This window comes from Arachis stenosperma, chromosome 5, assembly GCF_014773155.1.
Source record: "Arachis stenosperma cultivar V10309 chromosome 5, arast.V10309.gnm1.PFL2, whole genome shotgun sequence".
Taxonomy (NCBI): domain Eukaryota; kingdom Viridiplantae; phylum Streptophyta; class Magnoliopsida; order Fabales; family Fabaceae; genus Arachis; species Arachis stenosperma.
This window is the reverse complement of record NC_080381.1, coordinates 124,460,569-124,483,857: the sequence shown is the minus strand read 5'-3', so window position 1 is coordinate 124,483,857 and position 23,289 is coordinate 124,460,569. Positions and strand designations below refer to the sequence as shown.

Below are 23,289 nucleotides of genomic sequence, written 5' to 3'. Positions count from 1 at the left end.
TCCAAATAAAAGAAAATTATATAAATTTTTTTGATAATTTTTTTATGTAAATCGAATGAGTCAGACTAGATTTAATTCTTTATGTAAATCGAAACACGCTAGTTTGATTTATGCATGCAGTATCTAGTAAATTTAATCCCCTATTTCAATTTACTAGAACAGCATGCATAAATTAAGCAGCATGCATAAATTAAAACAAGGTGATTAATTAGATTTATATAAAGAATTAAATCTAGTCTGACTCATTTGATTTACGTAAAGAGGTAATTGAAAAGATTTATGTAAGTTTTTTAATAATTATAATTTTTTTATTCATTTGATAATTTAAATAATTATCAATAATTATACACTACTCACATATGGTTTCTACTTTCTTCGATTCTCCATATTTATGATTGCACTAAATTCTCGTATTCAATTTTTTTCGTTCTAGTTAGGTTTAAAATTTTAAACATTATTTTAGATAGTAACGTACACAAACAAAAATTACTAATTTCTAAAAAAAATCGATGTAATTTAAAATTGTTCATTTAAAACTAACACATTATTTTATAAAAATCAACACATTTAAATTAGTATTAAAAAAATTAGTATTCAAAAAGAATAAAAATTATAAAAAAATAAAAATTTGATAAATTTTATTTGATCATGTATAATAAAAAATTCAAATGTGTTAGTTTTTAGAAATATAATGAACTTATTTTAAATGGACAGTTTTAAATTACTAGTTTTATGTAAATTTATCTATTTTTCTCAAAATTAGTGATTTTTTACAATGTATGTTAGTAATTTAAAACTAACCATCTATTTCTACTATTATTTGAAACCATCTATTTTAAAAAGTTCAGTATAAATAAATATAAAAAAATTATTAATTTAAAATTTAAAATATAAATAAGATATAATTTAATTAAAGTCAATTTAAATAGTAATAAAATATATCAATTTTTATTTTTGAAAATTGGTCTAAATTAAATTATTAATATTGTTTTATTATTTTTAAAAAAATATATATTTTTATATTTATAAAAATTATATTTTTATATTTATAACTTCATATATCTCATTTACGGTATAAATGAGATAACTATAAATTTATCTTATTATGTGTATTTTTTTTAATTCTATTATCTCGTTTGTAAATGAGATAATTCCAAATAAAATAGTATCTTATATCGTTTACAGTGTAAATGAGATATAAGTAATCTTAATTTGTTTACATGACAAACAGAACATGTAAAAAAATAAAAATTGGTAAATATGCTACAAATTATTTATATTCATAAATAAAATATTTATTTAAAAAATCTTAATGTACGTATATGTATAGTGTATCAATATTTTAAAGAAATAATTTTTATACTTAATTTCATAAATTAAATGATAATATTGTTGATATAGTATTTTAATTATTTTTCTCAAATTACATCTTGTAAATCGAAATACATTGGTTCGATTTATTCATGAAGGCATGCTGTCCTAGTAAATCTAATTACTCTCTTCTGATTAGATTTATTAGGATAGCATGCATGTATGCATAAATCGAACCAGTGTGTTTCGATTTAGTAATTTACATTGAGAGTTAAATCTAATTTGACTCATTCGATTCATATAAAGAGGTAATTGAGAAGATTTATGTAACATTTTTTATTTCGATGAATTCTGTAATATTAAGTTAGGTTTGGTTTAATTATGTGTTTTACCCGATTAAAATATGAACATTATCTTTAATAAATTGAAATAAATAAATAAATAAAATACAAAGATAGAATAATAAAAAATATATAATTTATTTTATTTATGTAATTAATTTTTTAAATTATACATTTAAATTTAAAATAAAATTAGAATTTATGTTTTAATATAAATATTTTTGTTTACATTAATATTTTTTAAACACAATTATTTATATTTTTTGTGGTAGATAATTTCTTTATATTCGCACAACATAGCTGATTACTTAAAAAAAGAAAATTTATAACTATATTTTTTGTTGTCTGACTAATGGTCTATGGAATAAAAAGGGCAATTTACTAAAATAAACAAACTGTTTGAAATGTTTACCCAAATACATAAAATGGAATCCTGTTACTTGAATGTGCAAAATGAATTATATGTAATCCGTGGCAAGTTAGCACGGTTTTGGTTTTCTACGTAAACCGTGGGAGGTTCCAACGGTTTTGGAACATTGCATTTCATGCATAAACCGTGGTAGCTTACCACGGTTTATGAAGAGAATGATATGAATATAAAACCCGGTAACCTACCGCGGTTTATGAACAAGTTTGCATAAGCATAAACCCCTGTAAGCTCCCACGGTTTATGCGTTGTAGTATATAAATATGTAATCCGCTGAAGGCTTTCACGGTTCATTTGCTTCACCAAAAAATTTTGAAAGTTGTTGTGTTGAGAGGAGCTTTTGGAAAAGCTTTGAAGGTTTGAAGGAGGAATCCGATGGAGCCAGTGGAGTCTGAGGATCGCTTGTACCGACTAAATGGTGTTGCTCACGTGGCAGGATACCTCGATGAAGAGGTAAGTTATTATTATTAACATATTTATTAATATTGTTAGTAATGTTATTTATATAAATGTTGACATTATGAGCGTTATTATTTGTAAAATTATTTTTTTATGTTTATTTAAATTGTTATTCTGATTAATATTATTTATATAAATATTGATATTGTTATGGTTATTGTTAATATAAATATAATTGTTTATATAGAAATTGATATTATTATGGTTATGGTTAGCAAGAATAATTTTTTTTTATTCTTATTGTTATTTCTACAAATATTATTTATATAAATATTGATATTATTAGGATTATTGTTGGTAAAAATATATTTTCTTATGTTTATCCTTATTGTTATTCTGATTAGACTTATTTATATAAATATTAATATTATTATTGTTATTGTTAGTAGAAATATTACTCGTAGGTTAGAAATTGCTATGACCATGGTTATTGTTAGTAGAATTTAATTTTATTATTTTTATTGTTATTCTAGTAATTTTTTATAAGTTATGTTTGATGGTTTTAGTGATGGATGTATGTTGAAGGTTTTTTTTACCCACATTTTGCAGCCTGCTAGGGTTATTAGCGGCGTCAGAAGACAACAGAATATGCCGTTACACGATCGGATTATACCCTATCTGGAGACAGTGGGGTTGTATCATTTGGCTAGGCTTAACAGTCAGTGGTTCTGGGTCGATGAGCCTCTCCTTAGCGCATTTATTGAGCGGTGGCGTCCTAAGACGCACACCTTCCACATGCCTTTTGGGGAGTGCAGTATTACTTTGCAAGATGTGGCATATCAGCTTGGTTTGCCGATCGATGGTGAGCCCGTTAGTGGGTGTCTGACCGAGTTTGAGAATCTGATGGAACACGGTAGGCCAGCATGGGTGTGGTTCCGGGAGTTGTTTGGGGAGTTACCTCCACAGAGTAAAGTTAAGCAGATGACAGTGTGCTACACATGGTTCCATGAGAGGTTCCGGGTTCTCCCAGCAGATGCTAGTGATGAGACCGTGCGTGTATACGCTCGTGCCTATATTCTGATGCTGTTGTCCGCGGACCACAAATAGCTGAGCAAGCCTCCCGTAAGTTGACTTAGCCAAAGATGTGACCGGGAGGTTGCGAGTTCCCTTTAACACCGAGTTCACACATTCACTAATGTTGGTTGTCATGTGCCCGAACCGTCGACCACTATCCTCATGTTGGGTCCATTTGTCGTACTCCATCCGGTTGGCCCAGTCACACATTGCTGGATTCTCAGTCCGCATGATGTCAAACCAGTAATAGAACTCTGCTTCAGTCTTTGCGTAGGCAGCATTCACAAGCATCCTCCTTGAGTCCTTACCTTTGAACGTAAGGGCAAAATTGGCCGCCACATGCTGAATACAGTACGCTCGGAAAGCACGGGGAGGGAGCCAGCCATTCTCCGGTGCCTCAAGCGCTGCCTTGATTCCATTATGCCTGTCGGAGATAACAAGAATACCCTCCTGAGGAGTTACATGCTCTCGTAGGTTGGACAAGAAGAATGACCACGACTCTGCATTCTCACCCTCCACAAGGGCAAATGCTATCGGCAGGATGTTCGAGTTCCCATCCTGCGCTATTGCCAACAGAAGCGTTCCTCCATACTTACCATACAGGTGGGTACCATCAATACTGACAAGGGGCTTGCAATGACGGAATGCCTCAATGCACGGTGGAAATGTCCAGAAAAGTCGGTGAAAGTACACCGTCGACTCGTCAATCTCACCACGAAGCCGAACGGGAGAGGTCTTCAACACCGTGATTGTTCCAGGCATTGTTGACTGGACCCCTAACATCCAACGTGGCAGGTCCGCGTACGACTGTTCCCAATCGCCATATATTTGTGCCACTGCCTTCTGCTTGGCCATCCAGACCTTCCTGTAGCTAGGCCGGAACCCGTAATCAGCTTCTGTAGCTTCTTGCAAAACCTTTACCGTAACCGCAGCGTCTGCCCTAACCAACGGAAGAATCCTCGCACAGATAACGTGGTAATCCAGCTGACGGTGATCACTCGAAATAGAGGTTGCCAAGCATGTGTGTGGCCCGTTATACCTCCTAACCTCCCAAGTGCCCTTGCGTGCACGCAGGGCTACTCGAATCAACCAAGTACAACCCTTCTCGAATTCCTTGCATTTTCCATGATACTTCAGATGATCTGATTCGATGACTCTGTACTCAACACCTCGCCGGATGCTATAGTCCTTCACACTCAGCACAGCTTCATCTTTGTTTTGGAATGATTGCCCGATCTGAAATTCTGTAGAAGAGCCCCCGACTATGTTACCTCCGTCCTCCTGTTCAGCCAGAGCATCCAAGTTTAGTGTCGAGAAGTGTGGAGGGTACTGTTGAGAGGCAGAAGTTGAAGGCATATGCTGCGTATGTGGATTTGCACCTGTGTCATCGTCGCTGTCCCCTGCGATATCAACAGGCTCCTGCTCAGAGTCATCGTCACACATTGCGTTCTCTACTCGATCGGGTCCACCAAATCCTTCCATATAAGTTAACAGGCCACCCCCAGTGCCGACATCATGAGGAGGCTGATCGACTGGTGCATTCTCCAAAGTTACAGAACCAACAACCTCTCTTCGGCCTAAATCCACTGCGAATGAAGGGGACGCTATTGGTGGATGATACGGTCTGACGGTCGGCATCGAACTAGATGCACCTCCGGCGGCAGTCGAGCCAGGAACTGGAGCGGATGCCCCAGAACTTTCAACACCGACCTCCAACTTCGCGAACAACTCATGGATTCTGATCTCCGGAAAACTCCTTACGCAATGGAACAAAACCCTAAGATCTTCATCAGCCTTAACCACAAAGGTATCATACTTAACACCGGTCGAGACAACTGCGATGGGGATCTTGTAGTATAGTTTCTTCACCCACTTGCTACCAAACACGCCAAGCTTCTGCAAGATGCTGTTCTTCAAATCTGATAAGGAGCTTGACGAACTGATGAAAACACTCAGTGGTTCTCTATCAGTGAACTTCACACCCTCGCTTTTGCTTTTTTTAATTTTGCCACAGCAATGCACTAAGGCTAGAAAACTCTCTCCCTCACTTGCCATTGTGAAAATGATCTCTTATGGAGCTTGAATCACTCACATATATATAGAGTTTCAGTGATTGTAAACCGTGGGAACATTCAGGGTATTATGCACATCACTCCTCCTACATAAACCGTGGTAGGTCATAGAGGTTTATATTCATCTCTTTTTCCTCATAAACCGTGGTAACCTACCACGGTTTATGCATGCCTTGCCTTCTTCCTAAACCGTGGGAACCTCCCACGGTTTACATGTAAATCCTAAACCGTGCTAACTTGCCACGGATTACATATAATTCGTTTTGCACATTCACGTAGGAGGATTACATTTTATGTATTTGGGTAAACATTTCAACCAGTTTGTTTATTTTAGTAAATTGCCCGAAAAAAAATGTTAAGGAAGTGGAGATTTTTTTTATTGGACTATTGTGTTCAACTCATTTTAAGTAGAAACTAATTATAAAAATATGTTAAAATTAAATTGTATATTAAATTCAGAAATTTAATTAAATTCTTGAGTAACCAGAAGGATAAAAAATAGTAAAATATAATTTTTTTCTCAAGAGACATTAAACTAAAACAAAAATATAATATTCTTATAGATATATAAACAAATTAAGGTTATAGCTGATTTTTATATAAAGTAAAAGAGGTAAATATTAAATTGGTACCCGAAAAATTTTGATACTGACAAAATGATACATGACTTTTGTTATTGATAGAATGGTCCTTCAAAGATTTTAAAATTTGACAAGTGTGTCCCTAAACTTGTTGGAGCACATTTCCAGTCAAAACGATGTTGAGATGGCCACCGTGATTTGATGACAAGGCAATTTGTTTTGAGTTGAAATTTTTAATTAAATAAATTCTAATCCTACCTGAAAAATTCCTAAATCAATTTAGATTTGTCCTAATTATCTACCCTTATTATTAGTTACTCTGACTAAGTCTTCCATTTTTTCACTAAGAGTTAAACTAAAAGGTCACATAAAGAGTGAGAGACGATTGCTGTGAAAGTCGATCTTGGCGCGAAAAAGAAAGAAAGGACATGACACGTGAGAGACATTGATGAATCTGGAACTTTAAGTGCAAAGGATTGCAAAGAGCATCTTTGTGACTTTACTCTTCGCTGTAAATGACCTTACGATGGTTTTATGTACGTTGCTTTTGTGGACAACTTTATGATGACTTTGATTGTTTTGGTAGTTCATCATGTTTGTTGTTTGTTTTCTGCACTTACAACATTGCTATAGTCGTTAAGGATGTAAACCCCTTTTTTTGCCACTATCAAAGACATATGACTATACTTCTAGTTTATTCATTCTATCTTCCTTCTATAATATTTTAGATGGATCGTCTAATTATAGTTGTGTATCATCACATAGGTTCTTTACAAAGGAATGGGGACGGTAATGTCACATACGAAGAGGGTTTAATAACTAATATTCATAGGGTGAATGTGAAAACATGCAATTTATTTTTTGTTGAAGGCTTATTTCTAGACTTGGGGTTACCTTGCATATAATGAAGTTTATTGGTCGAAACCTGATCTAGATTTAGCCAACGGCCTGAGAGTTCTTAGGATGGATATTGAAGTTATGAGGATGCGTGAGAGTGCTATGAAGAATGATAACATTGTTCATCTTTATTTTGACCACCCTATTAATATCAACCTTGACATTATTGAGAAAGATGTGGTCTCTAATGGTAGTAGTGAGAGTGTAAATGAAATCAATTCACCTGCTGATAATATGTACGAAGATGAAGTTACTAATAAGAAAATTGGTGAGATTAATGAGAAGGAGAATGAAGTTACTGTTGAAATGAATAAGGATAATGAAGTTGTGAATGAGCCCAATGTGATAGTGAATGAGAGGAATGTTGAGGTTAATGAGTTGAATGAAAGTGTGAATGGTTCTATGAATGAAGCTGTGAATGAAGTAAATGGAATAATGAAATCGGAATTGCATCAGCTCCAGAGAAGAGCGTTAAGAAGGTTAGAAAGAGGCATCCAAGACCACCACCATATGGTTTACCCCAAGAAAAAAGAAGTGGTGAATCTAGACAAGTTGAAACAGTAGATGAAACCACATATGAGAATGATGCTAATGATGTTAGTAATGAAGGTGCCAACAAAGACCGCAATCAAAGTGCTTCTCATGATGCTAACAAAGGTGCTAATTTGGATCAATCAATTGTGGATGAGATCGTGACAGAAGTTGTAACAGAAAACACAATAGGTAAACCTTTTTATTATGTTTACTTAGATAATTTTTTCGAAAAATGGTGTACTATTGCTGTGAAACATGTTGTATCATTGCATAAGTTGCACGAGTTGCTTACCTTTCTTAACAGTTTTGTGACAGATGATGTTACACAAACAATTGAAAATCCAAACAGAAGAAGAAATCATCTAAGGCTTCAACTTTCTGGACAGAGAATTGTTCTTGGAAGGGACAATAAAGCACCAAGAGTAGAGGTGCCTAATCCGAATATAGAAGATGAAGACAATGGACCTGAAATATATCAATACGAGTATAAAGAACTATGTAGCCCTCTTGGGTTAGATGATGAAGCAAAAGCTGTATTTTCTCAACATAACTCGTACACACCGTATGAAAAATTACTCTAGAGTTGAACATGAAGTTTGAGACAATGGACCACTTTAAAGCAGCAGTGCAAAAGCACAACATACAAATTGGGAGACAGATCTTCTATCTTAGAAATGAGAAGAAGAAGTACAGAGTGATATGCTATGACACCAATTGTCCTTAGTTGTATTATTGTGCTAGGACCAAATATCTACCTTTGTTTTAAATTAAGACCTTTATAGATGAACATATTTACCTGAAAAGCAACAAGAGTAAGTCAGTCACATGTGTTTGAATTTCTGAAGAACTGGTATCAAAGTTCAGAATCTATCTCAACATGTTACTGAAAGAGGCACAAGAGTGGTTTAAGATTGAGTATGATATTTCTGTGGGTCAGAAGATGATGTATAGGGCTATAAAAAAGGTAAAAGATATCATTGAAGGCACGGAAAAGGATCAATACATACGGTTGAAAGACTATCTGCATGAGATAATGAAGGTTAATTCTGGGTCAAAAGCAAACATAGGAACATCCCAAAGTCGGATAGGTTACCAAAGTTCATGAAATTGTATGTTTGTTTGACTGCTCCCACGAATGAATTTATGGCAAGATGTAGACCCTTTATATCATTGGATGTGACTTTTCTAAAAAGTTACTTTGGAGGACAATTACTAACAATTATTTCTCAAAATGCGAACAACCAACTATTTCCAATTGCATATTGGATTATGAATGTAGACAGATAAGGAAAAATTGGAGATTCTTTCTTTAAGAATTATATATCGACATAGGGGACTATAATGAGAATAAATGAGTTTTTATATCTTACCAGCAAAAGGTGATATATGCACTATGAATTTTTATTTGTCATGTTAATTTCTTTATATCATTGCATGAATATCTTCTAATTATTTAATCTACTCTTCAATGTAGGGACTAATACCAATATTACAAGATATCATGCCGGGTGTTAAGCATAAATTTTGTTGTATGCACATGTGGAGAAACCTGAACTAAAGGGTAAAAAACTAAAGGGATCATTTTCGTAATGTGCCAAAGTAACCACTGATCAAGAGTTTAATGATGCAATGACCAATATGAAAAAAGGATCAATTCACAAGCATGAGACACTATAAAGAAAATTCTGAAAATTGTACGATTTATTGTCGAAATTATCAAAAAAATCTGCCGGTATAAATTTCGCCGATAACTATTTATTGGAGATTTTTTCGTCTGCCGCTAATTTTCGACATATATAAAATTTTAATTGCGAAATTCTGGAGTTTGTTACCGACAGATTTAATTGACAGTAAATTTGACGGTAAACTTAAATTTTAATTTAAAAAAATGTTTCAAAATTTAATATATAATTTTAAATATTTAAATTTAATTATTCAAACAAAAAATTAGCAAAAGAATTATTAACAAAAACTAAACAATTATTATAAAAAAAATTTGAAGTAATCAAGAATTATAACAGCAAATAAATTCAATAACAACTAGACAAATAAATTCAATATATAACTATATAGTAAAAAGATTAATAACGCCTAACAAAAAATTAGCAAAAAAAATTATTAACAAAAATTGAATAATTATTATAAAAAAATTTAACAAATTAATAAGAACAATGTCAGCAACATTAACAATCACTAATAAATTAATAAGAACCATACCAGCAATAACTACAAAAACTAAATAATTATTAACAAAAAATTGAAGTAATAAAAAATAATAATAGCTAGGCAAATAAATTTAATATACAATTACATACCAAAAAATTTAATAATACTTAACAAAAAATTAAAAAAATTATTAACAAAAATTGAATAATTATTATCAAAATATTTAATAAATCAACGAAAACAATGACGACTACAACAACAATCATTAACAAATTAACAAAAATTATAACAGCAATAACTATAAAAATTGAATAATTATTAACAAAAAAATTGAAGTAAATCAAGAATAATAACAGACCAACAATGATAATAGAGAGAGATTAGAGGTGGCGCATATTTTAGCAGGCTACATGTCCACCATATGAATGTGGTGGGGTAACTATTTAAGATACATAATATTTATAAATATATATAAATTAATAATTTAATATTAGAAGCAAAGTAGTAACAGTAATTGCAGAGATAATCTAGAAAAACGAAAAATGGAAGCGACAGTGATCAAGTATGTGTTGGTTCCTGCTAACCTGCTTCCTCAACACGCACTTAAAGAGGATAGAAAATGAATCATTATCTCTTTCCTGGATCAAAGTTGAATAAGGCCGTTTCGGAAGGTTCAAAAGTAATTTTTTTAAATTTTTAATTTATAAAAAATAATAATATTAATATTTGATATAATTTTTAAAATTAAATTATAGTTTTTTAAAAAATTATTTAAAAATTTATAAAAAAATTAAAAAAATAACTTCTTCCATAATATAGTTACTTTTTATCATATTTTTATAAAATAAATATTTTTAAAATTAAAAATTTAAATACAAAATAATTTATTTACAAATTATTTTTAATAATAATTATTTATTATTTAAGTTATTTTTTTAAAAGTAACTTATTTAAACTATTTACCCTAATCGATAGCACTTAGTCACATTGATAACTTCTCACTCATTAACCCTTTTGATAATATATATTGCATTTAATTTCTTCTAGAGTTTTTCCACTTTTTTATTTTTCATATTGGGAAGAAGATAGAGTATCACATAATTATGAGAGTAATGGTGCTTTACACAAATGTGATGACTTAAAAATCAGTGGGTCTGATTTCATGACTTGTAAAATTTTTTCGCATCTAGCAAAAAAATTGTTGGGTCCGATTTCTTTGGACCCAAAAAAATTTGAACGTAAAGCATGAAATCGGTGGGTCCGATTTTCATGCACTGCCTTTTATGAACCACAAATCGAATTTGTGTCCCCTTTTAACTGCAATAAATCGGACCGTCCGATTTCTTCCCTTCACTTGTCACAACAGTGTAAAACTCTCTCAAATTCCATAACCCAGCATTACACCAAACTTAATCTCATATCGAAAAAAAATAGCCGAGTTTTTCATGCTTAATCTGTTTCTCATTTTGGTTGGGCCTATTTTGAAACCAAACACAGCTCTATTTTTTCATAGATAGATAAATCCACAGATAAATGTTACAAATATTTATTTCGGAGTTCTCAATAGCATCATTCTAGCTATTTATTTTATATATTTTTTTCTTGATAACAAAAGAAAGAATATCATTAATGTATTGAGAGAAAAGTACAAATGGGTGGAGGAAAGAGTTTCTCCAAACCATTGGAAATACAAACAAGTTCGGAAGCTTCAATGAACGGCAACTTCCAATCTCTCATCATGTCTGAAAAAATCATATATTTTAGACACAGATGCTAAACACCTTTTTCTATCCCAAACAAACAACTTTTCCTGTGAATCCTGTCATGAAATGTACGAAGACGACTGTTCTAGCCAAATGCTCCAAATACTGGAATATATTGCACATTGCCACAAAAATTTAGCCTCTTTCTTTCTCCCAAAACCTGCAAACATCATCAATAGAGGAATATTTATCTTGAAAATTATAGTAATAAAAAACCAGCATACCAAAATCCACTATAAGAATCAACTGAGTCAACAGAAGCATTCAACAAAATAAATCCAAATTAAAACTCTCTTTGGCTATTTGGCGGCTATTTGGCAGCCATCAAAAGCAATTGCAGCTCCGACTCCTATCATTAATTATCGCCACAAAAATACAATAGTAACAAGAATCATGACCTCTTTCATTTTCTTCTTCTTCTCCATGTCCTTTATCTTTTCTTCACACGCAATATCTCGAGTTTTGACATCAAGTGTCATCACATGCTTTAGCATAAAAAAGACAGCATCTTGATGTGTGGAACTTCTTCTAATAGATAACGAGATAAAATTGGGAAGTTTAGACTTTAGATGGATAACCTAAATCGATTCTGCTTAGGCTGTAATCTGAAAAGGAAATAAAGATAAAAAGGAAAATCAAAAGAGGCGACACACATTTTAGAAGTTGGATTTATTTTTAAGGTGGAATAGAAAACCGTATAGCTTATGAATACATCCTTAATCCCCACTTAAATTCGTTTTACTACAGTTCTTGGAGGATTCGGTCAAATAAACAACAGTTCACGGTTGCTAATAATAAATGTCAACAGTCATGGGAATTTGTTATACAGTATACACTCCACCTACAAAGTTAAAGAAAAGCATGTTGCACAGTTTGGGAATAGCAGGGAAACCATAACAAAATTATTAACAATTGTGAAAATCAAAAGTGCAAACTTAATTGAATAAAATTGAGATAATCAAAACATTAGTGATAGTGGGGTCATGGCATTGCCAAAGTCCTCTGCCCCAGCATATAGAGAATTTATATAACTACTTCTACATATTCAGCAACAATGGAAATGTTGTTGAATTAAGAAATTAACTAAATTAATTAGTGATGACAAATATTATTTTTGGCAAAATTAATAAATAGAGTTGTTAAAATTAATAAGTATACATTGCTAATTATTTATGTTATGTTGCAGGCCATAATTCAATTTTGGCAGCCCAAGTTGAATGAATAACAAAACAAAGCTAATGGGTTGAATGGAAAGTGTGAATAAAGACAAGCCCAAGTCATTCATATCAAACAAAGAAGCATAGCAAGGCACCACGTGCCAAAAAGAGAAGAACCCGATCCAAGCTTGAAATTGTTTTCAATTTTCCACCATCTTGCTCCAACCAAAGCAACGTTACTCTCCTCTCTAATCAAGTCACATCAAGACTTCAGTAAAGTAAGAAAGAGAAAGAGAAGAAAAGCTTCCTCCATAAGCCAGTAACCAAAGAAGTAAGAAAGAGAAAATCTAAGCTTGAAGCACAGAAGCTAAAGCAGAAAATCTAATACAAATCAAGCTTAAGAAAGGTAATTCATCTCATCTTGCATGCATCAGATCTTCATCCTTTCTTCCCTACTCTATGTTCTATCCGAAAATGGCATTCAAAGAAAAAGTTGATCTCTGTTCTTCACTGCTACAAATCCACGGTCACAAGAGATTCTTGGGGACCAAGTTGCATCTCTATGGTTCAGATTTGGTTGACCATTGGAAAACAATTTCGGTTACTCCTTCATGGCTTTCGGTCAAGTTGAAAAAGTCAGAAGGAAAGGTTCTACTTTGATGATTGAGAAGAAAAAGTGAGCTTGTGGGTTGGTGAAGCTCAAGGCTCAAGATGTTGACCTTGGAGGAAGAACCAAGGAACATGCAAGGAGATAAAAAGAAGCTTGTTGTTCATTCTGAAGCAAGGAGAGAAAACCAGAGTTTGAAAGTTTGTTCTGAGAGAGCTCTTTGAAGAAGTTCAACTAACTGGACAGTGTAACCTATTCAAAGGTGCATTCCGCCAGTATGAAGAACTGAATCAGAGGCTTGCTAATCTGGTTTTTTCGCATAGCACAGAGGCTGTTGATGAAGTCAATCTCCTTCATGTTTTTCTGATTGTTATGTACTTTTCTAAGCTTATCTTTCTGTAATTTCTTGAGAGAAAAGGCATTGTGAGAAAGCTTGAAAAAAAGCCAAGAGTTGAAAAAGGCTGAGTGAAACACTTGAGAGAAAAGCCTAGAGTTATTTTCTGATTTCTTTAGGTTGGTTAAGTGTTTTGTATCTTGTACCTGTTTAGTATCCCTTTCTTAGTTGGGTTAGCACTAAGGGTAAATAGTTAGGTATTAGCATAGCCAATGTCAAGTTAGGTTAGAACTTGAGTGTGAAATTGGTGTATGTAATACTGTTAACTATAGTGAAATTCTTCCATATTTGTGGAGGAGACTGGATGTAGGTTGCATAGCACAAAGCAACCGAACCAGGATATATGCTGGTGTTAGCTTTTTCTTCTCTGTCATGTTCTGTTTTCTGATATTCATGAGACAAAAAGGAATTGTCTCATAAATTTCCGCTGCTGAGTTCAAACAGAATCAGATTTGTAACTTTGCTTAAAAAGGGTCAAAACAGCAACTTAAAAGGATGGCATAGATTCAACCCCCCCTTCTCTAAGCCTACCACAACCTTCAATTGGTATCAGGAGCTAAGGTCTCAAGAATCAAGCTTAACCGCTTGGAGCAAAGATCCAATGGCGAACAACTTAGGCACAACCACAGTTGCCTACACCCTCACTGAAGGTCAGTCAAACAACCGACCACCTTTCTTCAACGGGAAGAACTATTCCTACTGGAAAGAAAGGATAAGGATCTTCATCCAATCCATTGACTACAACCTATGGAAGATCGTTGTGAGCGGTTGACAAACCCCAATTTGACGGTTTGTTTTGTATTGAATTTAGAGTATTTTGATAACCTTTTGTCACATTTAGCCTATGAATTAGCATGGTTTTGTTATCTGGTGCACGAAATTGCAATCACACTTTTGCAACCCCGCACAACTAACCAGCAAGTGCACTGGGTCGTCCAAGTAATACCTTACGTGAGTAAGGGTCGATCCCACGGAGATTGTCGGCTTGAAGCAAGCTATGGTTATCTTGTAAATCTTAGTCAGGATATCAGAAATTATCAGGGTTGATTGTGAAAAGCAAAAGAACATGAAATAAGTACTTGTTATGCAGTAATGGGGAATAGGTTGAGGTTTTGGAGATGCTCCATCTTCTGAATCTCTGCTTTCCTACTGTCTTCTTCATCAAACACGCAAGGCTCCTTCCATGGCAAGCTGTATGTAGGGTTTCACCGTTGTCAATGGCTACCTCCCATCCTCTCAGTGGAAATGTTCAACGCACCCTGTCACGGCACGGCTATCCATCTGTCGGTTCTCAATCAGGCCGGAATAGAATCCAGTGATTCTTTTGCGTCTGTCACTAACGCCCCGCCCTTAGGAGTTTGAAGCTTGTCACAGTCATTCAATCATTGAATCCTACTCAGAATACCACAGACAAGGTTTAGACCTTCCGGATTCTCTTGAATGCCGCCATCAGTTCTAGCTTATACCACGAAGATTCTGATTAAAGAATCCAAGAGATATCTACTTAATCTAAGGTAGAACGGAGGTGGTTGTCAGGCACACGTTCATAGTTGAGAATGATGATGAGTGTCACGGATCATCACATTCATCCGGTTTAAGAACAAGTAATATTTTAGAATGGAAGCAAGCATGATTGAATGAAAAACAGTAGTAATTGCATTAATCCATCAAGACACAGCAAAGCTCCTCACCCCCAACCATGGGGTTTAGAGACTCATGCCGTGGAAGGTACACAAAGAAACGTGTAAAGTGTCATGAGGTACAGATACAATGTCAAAAGATCCTATTAATAGTGAACTAGTAACCTAGGGTATACAGAAATGAGTAAATGACGTAAAAATCCACTTCTGGGTCCACTTAGTGTGTGCTTGGGCTGAGCATCGAAGCTTTTATGTGTAGAGACCTTTTCTGGAGTTAAACGCCAGCTTTCATGCCAGTTTGGGCGTTTAACTCCAAGTTTTATGCCAGTTCCAGCGTTAAACGCTGGAAGTTCTGAGGCTGATTTGCAACGCCGGTTTGGGCCATCAAATCTCGGGCAAAGTATGGACTATTATATATTGCTGGAAAGCCCAGGATGTCTACTTTCCAATGCCGTTGAGAGCGCGCCAATTGGGCTTCTGTAGCTCCAGAAAATCCACTTCGAGTGCAGGGAGGTCAGAATCCAATAGCATCTGCAGTCCTTTTCAGTCTCTGAATCAGATTTTTGCTCAGGACCCTTAATTTCAGCCAGAAAATACCTGAAATCACAGAAAAACACACAAACTCATAGTAAAGTCCAGAAAAGTGAATTTTAATTAAAAACTAATAAAAATATACTAAAAACTAACTAAATCGTATTAAAAACATACTAAAAACAATGCCAAAAAGCGTATAAATTATCCGCTCATCACAACACCTAACTTAAATTGTTGCTTGTCCTCAAGCAACTGAAAATCAAAATAGAATAAAAAGAAGAGAATATACTATAGACTCCAAAATATCAAAGAAACATAGTTCCAATTAGATGAGCGGGACCACTAGCTTTTTGCTTCCGAACAGTTTTGGCATCTCACTTTATCCTTTGCAGTTCAGAATGATTGGCATCTTTAGGAACTCAGAACTCAGATAGTGTTATTGATTCTCCTAGTTAAGTATAATGATTCTTGAACATAGCTAGTGTATGAGTCTTGGCTGTGGCCCAAAGCACTCTGTCTTCCAGTATTACCACCGGATACATACATGCCACAGACACATAATTGGGTGAACCTTTTCAGATTGTGACCCAGCTTTGCTAGAGTCCCCAATTAGAGGTGTCCAGGGTTCTTAAGCACACTCTTTTTGCCTTGGATCACAACTTTATTTCTTTCTTTTTCTTTCTTTTTCTTTCTTTTTCTCTTTTTTTTTTCGAATTTTTTTTGTATCCATTGCTTTTTCTTGCTTCAAGAATCAATCTGATGATTTTTTAGATCCTCAATAACAGTTCTCTTTTTCCTTCATTCTTTCAAGAGCCAACAATTTTAACATTCTCAAAACAACAAATTCAAAAGACATATGCACTGTTCAAGCATTCATTCAGAAAACAAAAAGTATTGTCACCACATCAAACTAATTCAACTAGTTTCAAGGATAAATTCGAAATCCTGTACTTCTTGTTCTTTTGTGATTAAAGCATTTTTCATTTAAGAGAGGTGATGGATTCATAGGACATTCATATCTTTAAGGCATAAACTTTAAATTTTATTAATTATGAATTAAGAAAAAGACTCAAAAAATAGAAAACAAACAAAAATTTAAATAGGCTCCTAATGATAGAGGTTTTCACAGAGTTAGGATTCAACAACCTTGATTTTGAGAAGTGGATGTTCCCTCAAATTGAGGGGAGAACTTTTGGCATTTCAGTCCTTGAAGTTCACGCCCCTGCTTCTCTTGTTCCTTCAGCAATTTGCAGAGCATGCAGTTCTGATTCTGCTGTTCTTCCTTAAGTTACTCCATAGTCTCTTGCAACTTGGTGATAGATGCTTTCAGGCTGGCCCAGTAGCCAATTTCAGGAAATTCAGGGAGGAACTCCTGCGCCCTCCTTTTGATAGAGTTGTCTTGTGTTTCTCCTTCCATTGACTTCTTGGTGATTGGATGTTCAATGGGTATGAATTCATCTACTCCCATCTTTACCCCAGCCTCTTTACAGAGCAAGGAGATCAAGCTTGGGTAGACCAGCTTGGCTTCAGTGGAATTCTTATTTGCAATTGTGTAGATCTCACAAGCAATCACATGATGAACCTCCACTTCTTTTCCAAGCATAATGCAATGAATCATCACTACTCTCTTGATAGTGACCTCAGAACGGTTGCTAGTGGGCAATATGGAACGCCCAATAAAGTCTAGCCAACCTCTTGCAATTGGTTTGAGGTCTCCCCTCTTGAGTTGGTTTGGGACACCCTTTGAATTGGTTATCCACTTAGTTCCAGGGAGGCATATGTCCTCTAGAACTTGATCCAACCCTTTATCTGCTTTCACCATTCTCCTATTAAAGGATTCAGGATCATCTTGCAGTTGAGGCAATTTGAAGATTTCTCTTATTTTGTCCAGATGGAAGTACATAACTTTCCCTCTGACCATGGTTCTGTAAGTATGGTAAGCAGTTCCAGTCATTCTCTGCTTATCTGTTAGCCACAGATTTGAGTAGAATTCCTGAACCATATTCCTTCCAACCTTTATCTCAGGATTGGTTAGAACTTCCCATCCTCTGTTTCGAATTTGCTCTTGGATCCCCGGATATTCATCTTCTTTCAGATCAAATTTTACTTCCGGGATCACTGACCTCAGACCCATTATTTTGTGATAATGGTCTTCATGTTCTTTGGTTAAGAACTTCTCTTGATTCCAAAGATTCTTTGGATTATTCTCTTTCTTTCCTCTTAAATTGGTTTGTTTTCCCTTAGGAGCCATGACCTTGATGAATCTTGGCTTAATGATCACGGAAAAGCACACCAAACTTAGAGGTTTGCTTGTCCTCAAGCAAAAGAAAAGAAAGAAGAGAGAGAGGAGAAGAGCAAATTCGAATGGTGTGGGGGAATGAGGAGGCCGAACTTGTTTTTATAAGGGGGGGAGATTTAGAAAAAATTGAAAAGAGATTTGAGAAGATATGGAGAGGATTTGAGAGAAGGGTGAGTTTTTGAATAAGATTTGGGATTGATTTGAGATAGATTTGAAGAATGGTTTTGATTTTTGAAGATTTGAAAGTGAATGATGAAAGGTTGAAGTGTGTTTATGTAGAAAAGTATGGGTAAGAAAAGGAAAGTTTGAAAAAAAAAATTTGATTGAAAAACAAAATCTTGGTCCCCCACCTTTCTGGCGTTAAACGCCCAGAATGGCATCCATTCTGGCGTTTAACGCCCATTTGTTGCCCATTGTGGGCGTTTAACGCCCAGCCAGGTGCCCTGGCTGGCGTTAAACGCCAGAATCCCCTTTGTCACTGGGCGTTTTGCTAAACGCCCAGGATGCTGCACACCTGGCGTTAAACGCCCAGAATGGTGCCCATTCTGGCGTTTAACGCCCAAAATGGCACCCTTACTGGCGTTAAACGCCCAGAATGGTGCCCATTCTGGCGTTTAACGCCCAAATGCCCCTTTACGGCGTTTTTTTCGCCAGTAAGCTCTTTTTCTCTGCTTTTTGCGCTGAATCCTTCTGTAACTCTGTGAATTCCTTCATTTTTGATATTTGCCTTTGTAAAAACAAAACATATAACCTGCTAATGACTGGGTTGCCTCCCAGCAAGCGCTTCTTTACTGTCTTTAGCTGGACCTTTACTGAGAATCACTCAAGTCTCAGTTTTGAGCATTCCTGCTCAAAATTGCCTTCAAGATAATGCTTGATTCTTTGCCCATTAACAATGAACTTTTTGTCAGAATCAATATCCTGAAGCTCAACATATCCATATGGTGACACTCCTGTAATCACATACGGACCCCTCCACCGGGATTTAAGTTTTTTTGGAAACAATCTGAGCCTAGAGTTGAAGAGCAGAACTTTTTGTCCTGGCTCAAAGACTCTGGTTGACAACTTCTTGTCATGCCACTTCTTTGCCTTTTCCTTATAAATTTTTACATTTTCAAAGGCATTGAGTCTGAACTCCTCTAGCTCATTTAACTGGATCAATCTTTTTTCACCAGCTAACTGAGCATCCATATTTAGGAATCTGGTTGCCCAGTAGGCTTTATGTTCCAGTTCCACGGGCAGATGGCAGGCCTTCCCATACACCAGTTGGTATGGAGAGGTTCCTATAGGAGTCTTGAATGCTGTTCTGTATGCCCACAGAGCATCATCCAAACTCTTTGCCCAATCCTTTCTTCGGGCTATCACAGTCCGTTCTAGGATTCTTTTTAGCTCTCTGTTAGAGACTTCAGCTTGCCCATTTGTCTGTGGATGATATGGAGTTGCCACTTTGTGGCTAATTCCATATCTGACCATAGCAGAGTATAGCTGTCTATTGCAGAAATGAGTGCCCCCGTCACTGATTAGTACTCTGGGAACACCAAACCTGCTGAAGATGTGTTTCTGGAGGAATTTCAGCACGGTTTTGGTATCATTAGTGGGTGTAGCAATTGCTTCTACCCACTTAGATACATAGTCCACTGCCACCAGAATGTAAGTGTTTGAGTATGATGGTGGGAATGGACCCATGAAGTCAATTCCCCATACATCAAACAATTCTATCTCTAATATCCCTTGTTGAGGCATGGCATATCCGTGAGGCAAGTTACCAGCTCTTTGACAACTGTCACAGTTACGCACAAACTCTCGGGAATCTTTATAGAGAGTAGGCCAGTAGAAGCCACATTGGAGGACTTTAGTGGCTGTTCGCTCACTTCCAAAATGTCCTCCATACTGTGATCCATGGCAATGCCATAGGATCCTTTGTGCTTCTTCTCTGGGTACACATCTGCGGATCATTCCGTCTGCACATCTCTTAAAAAGATATGGTTCATCCCATAGGTAGTACTTGGCATCTGAAATTAATTTCTTTCTTTGCACTTTGCTGTACTCCTGGGATATGAACCTCACAGCTTTATAGTTTGCAATATCTGCAAACCATGGAACTTCCTGAATGGCAAAGAGTTGCTCATCTAGGAAAGTCTCAGAGATCTCAGTAGAAGGGAGGGGCGTCCCTGCTACTGGTTCTATTCGGGACAGATGATCAGCTACTTGGTTCTCTGTCCCTTTTCTGTCTCTTATTTCTATATCAAACTCTTGCAGAAGCAACACCCTCCTATAAGCCTGGGTTTTGAATCCTGCTTTGTGAGTAAGTATTTAAGAGCAGCATGGTCAGTGTACACAATCACCTTTGATCCCACTAGATAAGATCTAAACTTGTCAATGGCATAGACCACTGCAAGTAATTCTTTTTCTGTGGTTGTGTAATTCTTCTGTGCATCATTTAGAACACGGCTGGCATAATAAATGACGTGCAGAAGCTTGTTATGCCTCTGTCCCAACACTGCACCAATGGCATGGTCACTGGCATCACACATTAATTTAAATGGCAATGTCCAATCTGGTGCAGAGATGACTGGTGCTGTGACCAGCTTAGCTTTCAGGGTCTCAAACGCCTGCTGACATTGTGTGTCAAACACAAATGGCGTGTCAGCAGCTAGCAGGTTACTCAAAGGTTTTGCAATTTTCGAAAAATCCTTTATGAACCTTCTGTAGAATCCTGCATGCCCCAGAAAGCTTCTGATTGCCTTAACATTGGCAGGTGGTGGTAATTTTTCAATTACCTCTACCTTTGCCTTATCCACCTCTATTCCCCTGCTTGAAATTTTGTGCCCAAGGACAATTCCTTCAGTCACCATAAAGTGACATTTCTCCCAGTTTAAAACCAGGTTAGTCTCTTGGCACCTTTTCAGGACAAGTGCTAGGTGATTAAGACAGGAGCTGAATGAGTCTCCATATACTGAGAAATCATCCATGAAGACTTCCAGGAATTTCTCCACCATATCAGAGAAGATGGATAACATGCGTCTCTGAAAGGTTGCAGGAGCATTACACAGACCAAAAGGCATCCTCCTGTAGGCAAACACGCCAGAAGGGCAAGTAAATGCTGTTTTCTCTTGGTCCTGAGGATCTACTGCAATTTGGTTGTAACCTGAATAGCCATCCAAAAAGCAGTAATAATCATGACCAGCTAGTCTTTCTAGCATTTGGTCTATGAATGGTAAAGGAAAATGATCCTTTCTGGTGGCTGTATTGAGCCTTCTGTAGTCAATACACATACGCCACCCTGTGACTGTTCTTGTAGGAACCAATTCATTTTTTTCATTATGAACCACTGTCATGCCTCCCTTTTTGGGGACAACTTGGACAGGGCTCACCCAGGGGCTATCAGAAATAGGATAAATAATCCCAGCCTCTAGTAATTTAGTGACCTCTTTTTGCACCACCTCCTTCATGGCTGGATTTAGCCTCCTTTGTGGTTGGACCACTGGTTTGGCATTATCCTCCAACAGGATCTTGTGCATGCATCTAGCTGGGCTAATGCCCTTAAGATCACTTATGGACCACCCAAGGGCTGTCTTGTGTGTCCTTAGCACTTGAATCAGTGCTTCCTCTTCCTGTGGATTCAAAGCAGAGCTTATAATCACTGGAAAAGTGTCACCCTCTCCCAGAAATGCATACTTCAGGGATGGTGGTAGTGGTTTGAGTTCAGGTTTGGGAGGCTTATCCTCCTCCTGAAGAATTTTCGAAAATTCCTTTGTTTCCTGTGGTTCTTCTTGATCAGGTTGAGCATCCTTGAAGATGTCTTCAAGCTCTGATTTTAGGCTTTCAGTCATATTGATCTCTTCCACCAAAGAGTCAATAATGTCAGCGCCCATGCAGTCATTTGGTGTGTCTGGATGCTGCATAGCTTTCACAGCATTCAACTTGAACTCATCCTCATTGACTCTCAGGGTTACTTCCCCTTTTTGTACATCAATGAGAGTTCGTCCAGTTGCTAGGAAAGGTCTTCCTAGAATGAGAGTTGCACTCTTGTGCTCCTCCATTTCCAGCACCACAAAGTCAGTTGGAAAGGCAAATGGCCCAACCTTGACAATCATATCCTCTATTATGCCTGATGGGTGTTTAATGGAGCCATCAGCAAGTTGGAGGCATATCCGGGTTGGTTTGACTTCTCCAGTCAACCCAAGCTTTCTGATAGTGGATGCAGGTATTAGATTGATGCTTGCTCCAAGATCACATAGGGCTGTCTTGGTGCAAGCGCCTTCTAATGTGCATGGTATCATAAAGCTTCCTGGATCTTGAAGCTTTTCTGGTAAGCTTTTCAGAATGACTGCACTGCATTCTTCAGTGAGATATACTTTTTCAGTTTCTCTCCAATCCTTCTTATGACTTAAGATCTCTTTCATGAACTTAGCATAAGAAGATATTTGCTCAAGTGCCTCTGCAAACGGAATCTTTATTTCAAGAGTCCTTAGATAATCTGCAAAGCGGGCAAATTGCTTATCCTGCTCCGCTTGGCGGAGTTTCTGAGGATAAGGCATCTTGGCTTTATATTCTTCAACCTTAGTTGCTGCAGGCTTATTCCTTACAGAAGTGGTTGAAGAAGCCTTTTTAGAGGGATTACTGTCAGCACTCTCAGGTGTCTGATCCTCCCTTGGCGTCTGAACGCTAGGAATGGGTGAAGATTGGGCGTTAAACGCCAACTTCTCTCCCTTTTCTGGCGTTTGAACGCCAGAACTGGGCAAGGAATGGGCGTTTAATGCCAGCTTTCCTTCCCTTTCTGGCGTTTGAACGCCAAAAGTATTCCTCTCTGGGCTCTTACTGTCCTCAGAGGGATTTTGGGTAGTGGCTTGGTTATCCTCTGTCAATTGTTCCTCATTTGACTTTTTGCTCTTTTGAGTGGTGTTGTTCAGTGTCTTCCCACTCCTCAGTTGAACTGCTTGACACTCTTCTGTTATCTGTTTAGATATCTGCTGTTTTGCTTGATTCAACTGCAGTTCTATGTTCTTGTTAGCAACTTTAGTTTCATGGAGCATCTCTTTAAATTCTGCTAACTGTTTTGTCATCAGGAGCAATTGTTGATTAAGCTCAAT

The 23,289-nt window shown here is 36.3% G+C and overlaps 1 protein-coding gene across 1 annotated transcript; it reads right to left on the bottom strand.

The window, feature by feature from the left end:
* Window positions 1-3,610: 3,610 nt before the first annotated feature.
* Window positions 3,611-5,607, bottom strand: LOC130981316 (uncharacterized). The gene is made up of 2 exons (XM_057904912.1): window positions 3,705-5,607; window positions 3,611-3,645 (listed from the first exon to the last, which is right to left on the bottom strand). Exons 1-2 carry the CDS (start codon window positions 5,605-5,607, stop codon window positions 3,611-3,613), a joined length of 1,938 nt encoding a protein of 645 aa, XP_057760895.1.
* Window positions 5,608-23,289: the final 17,682 nt, after the last annotated feature.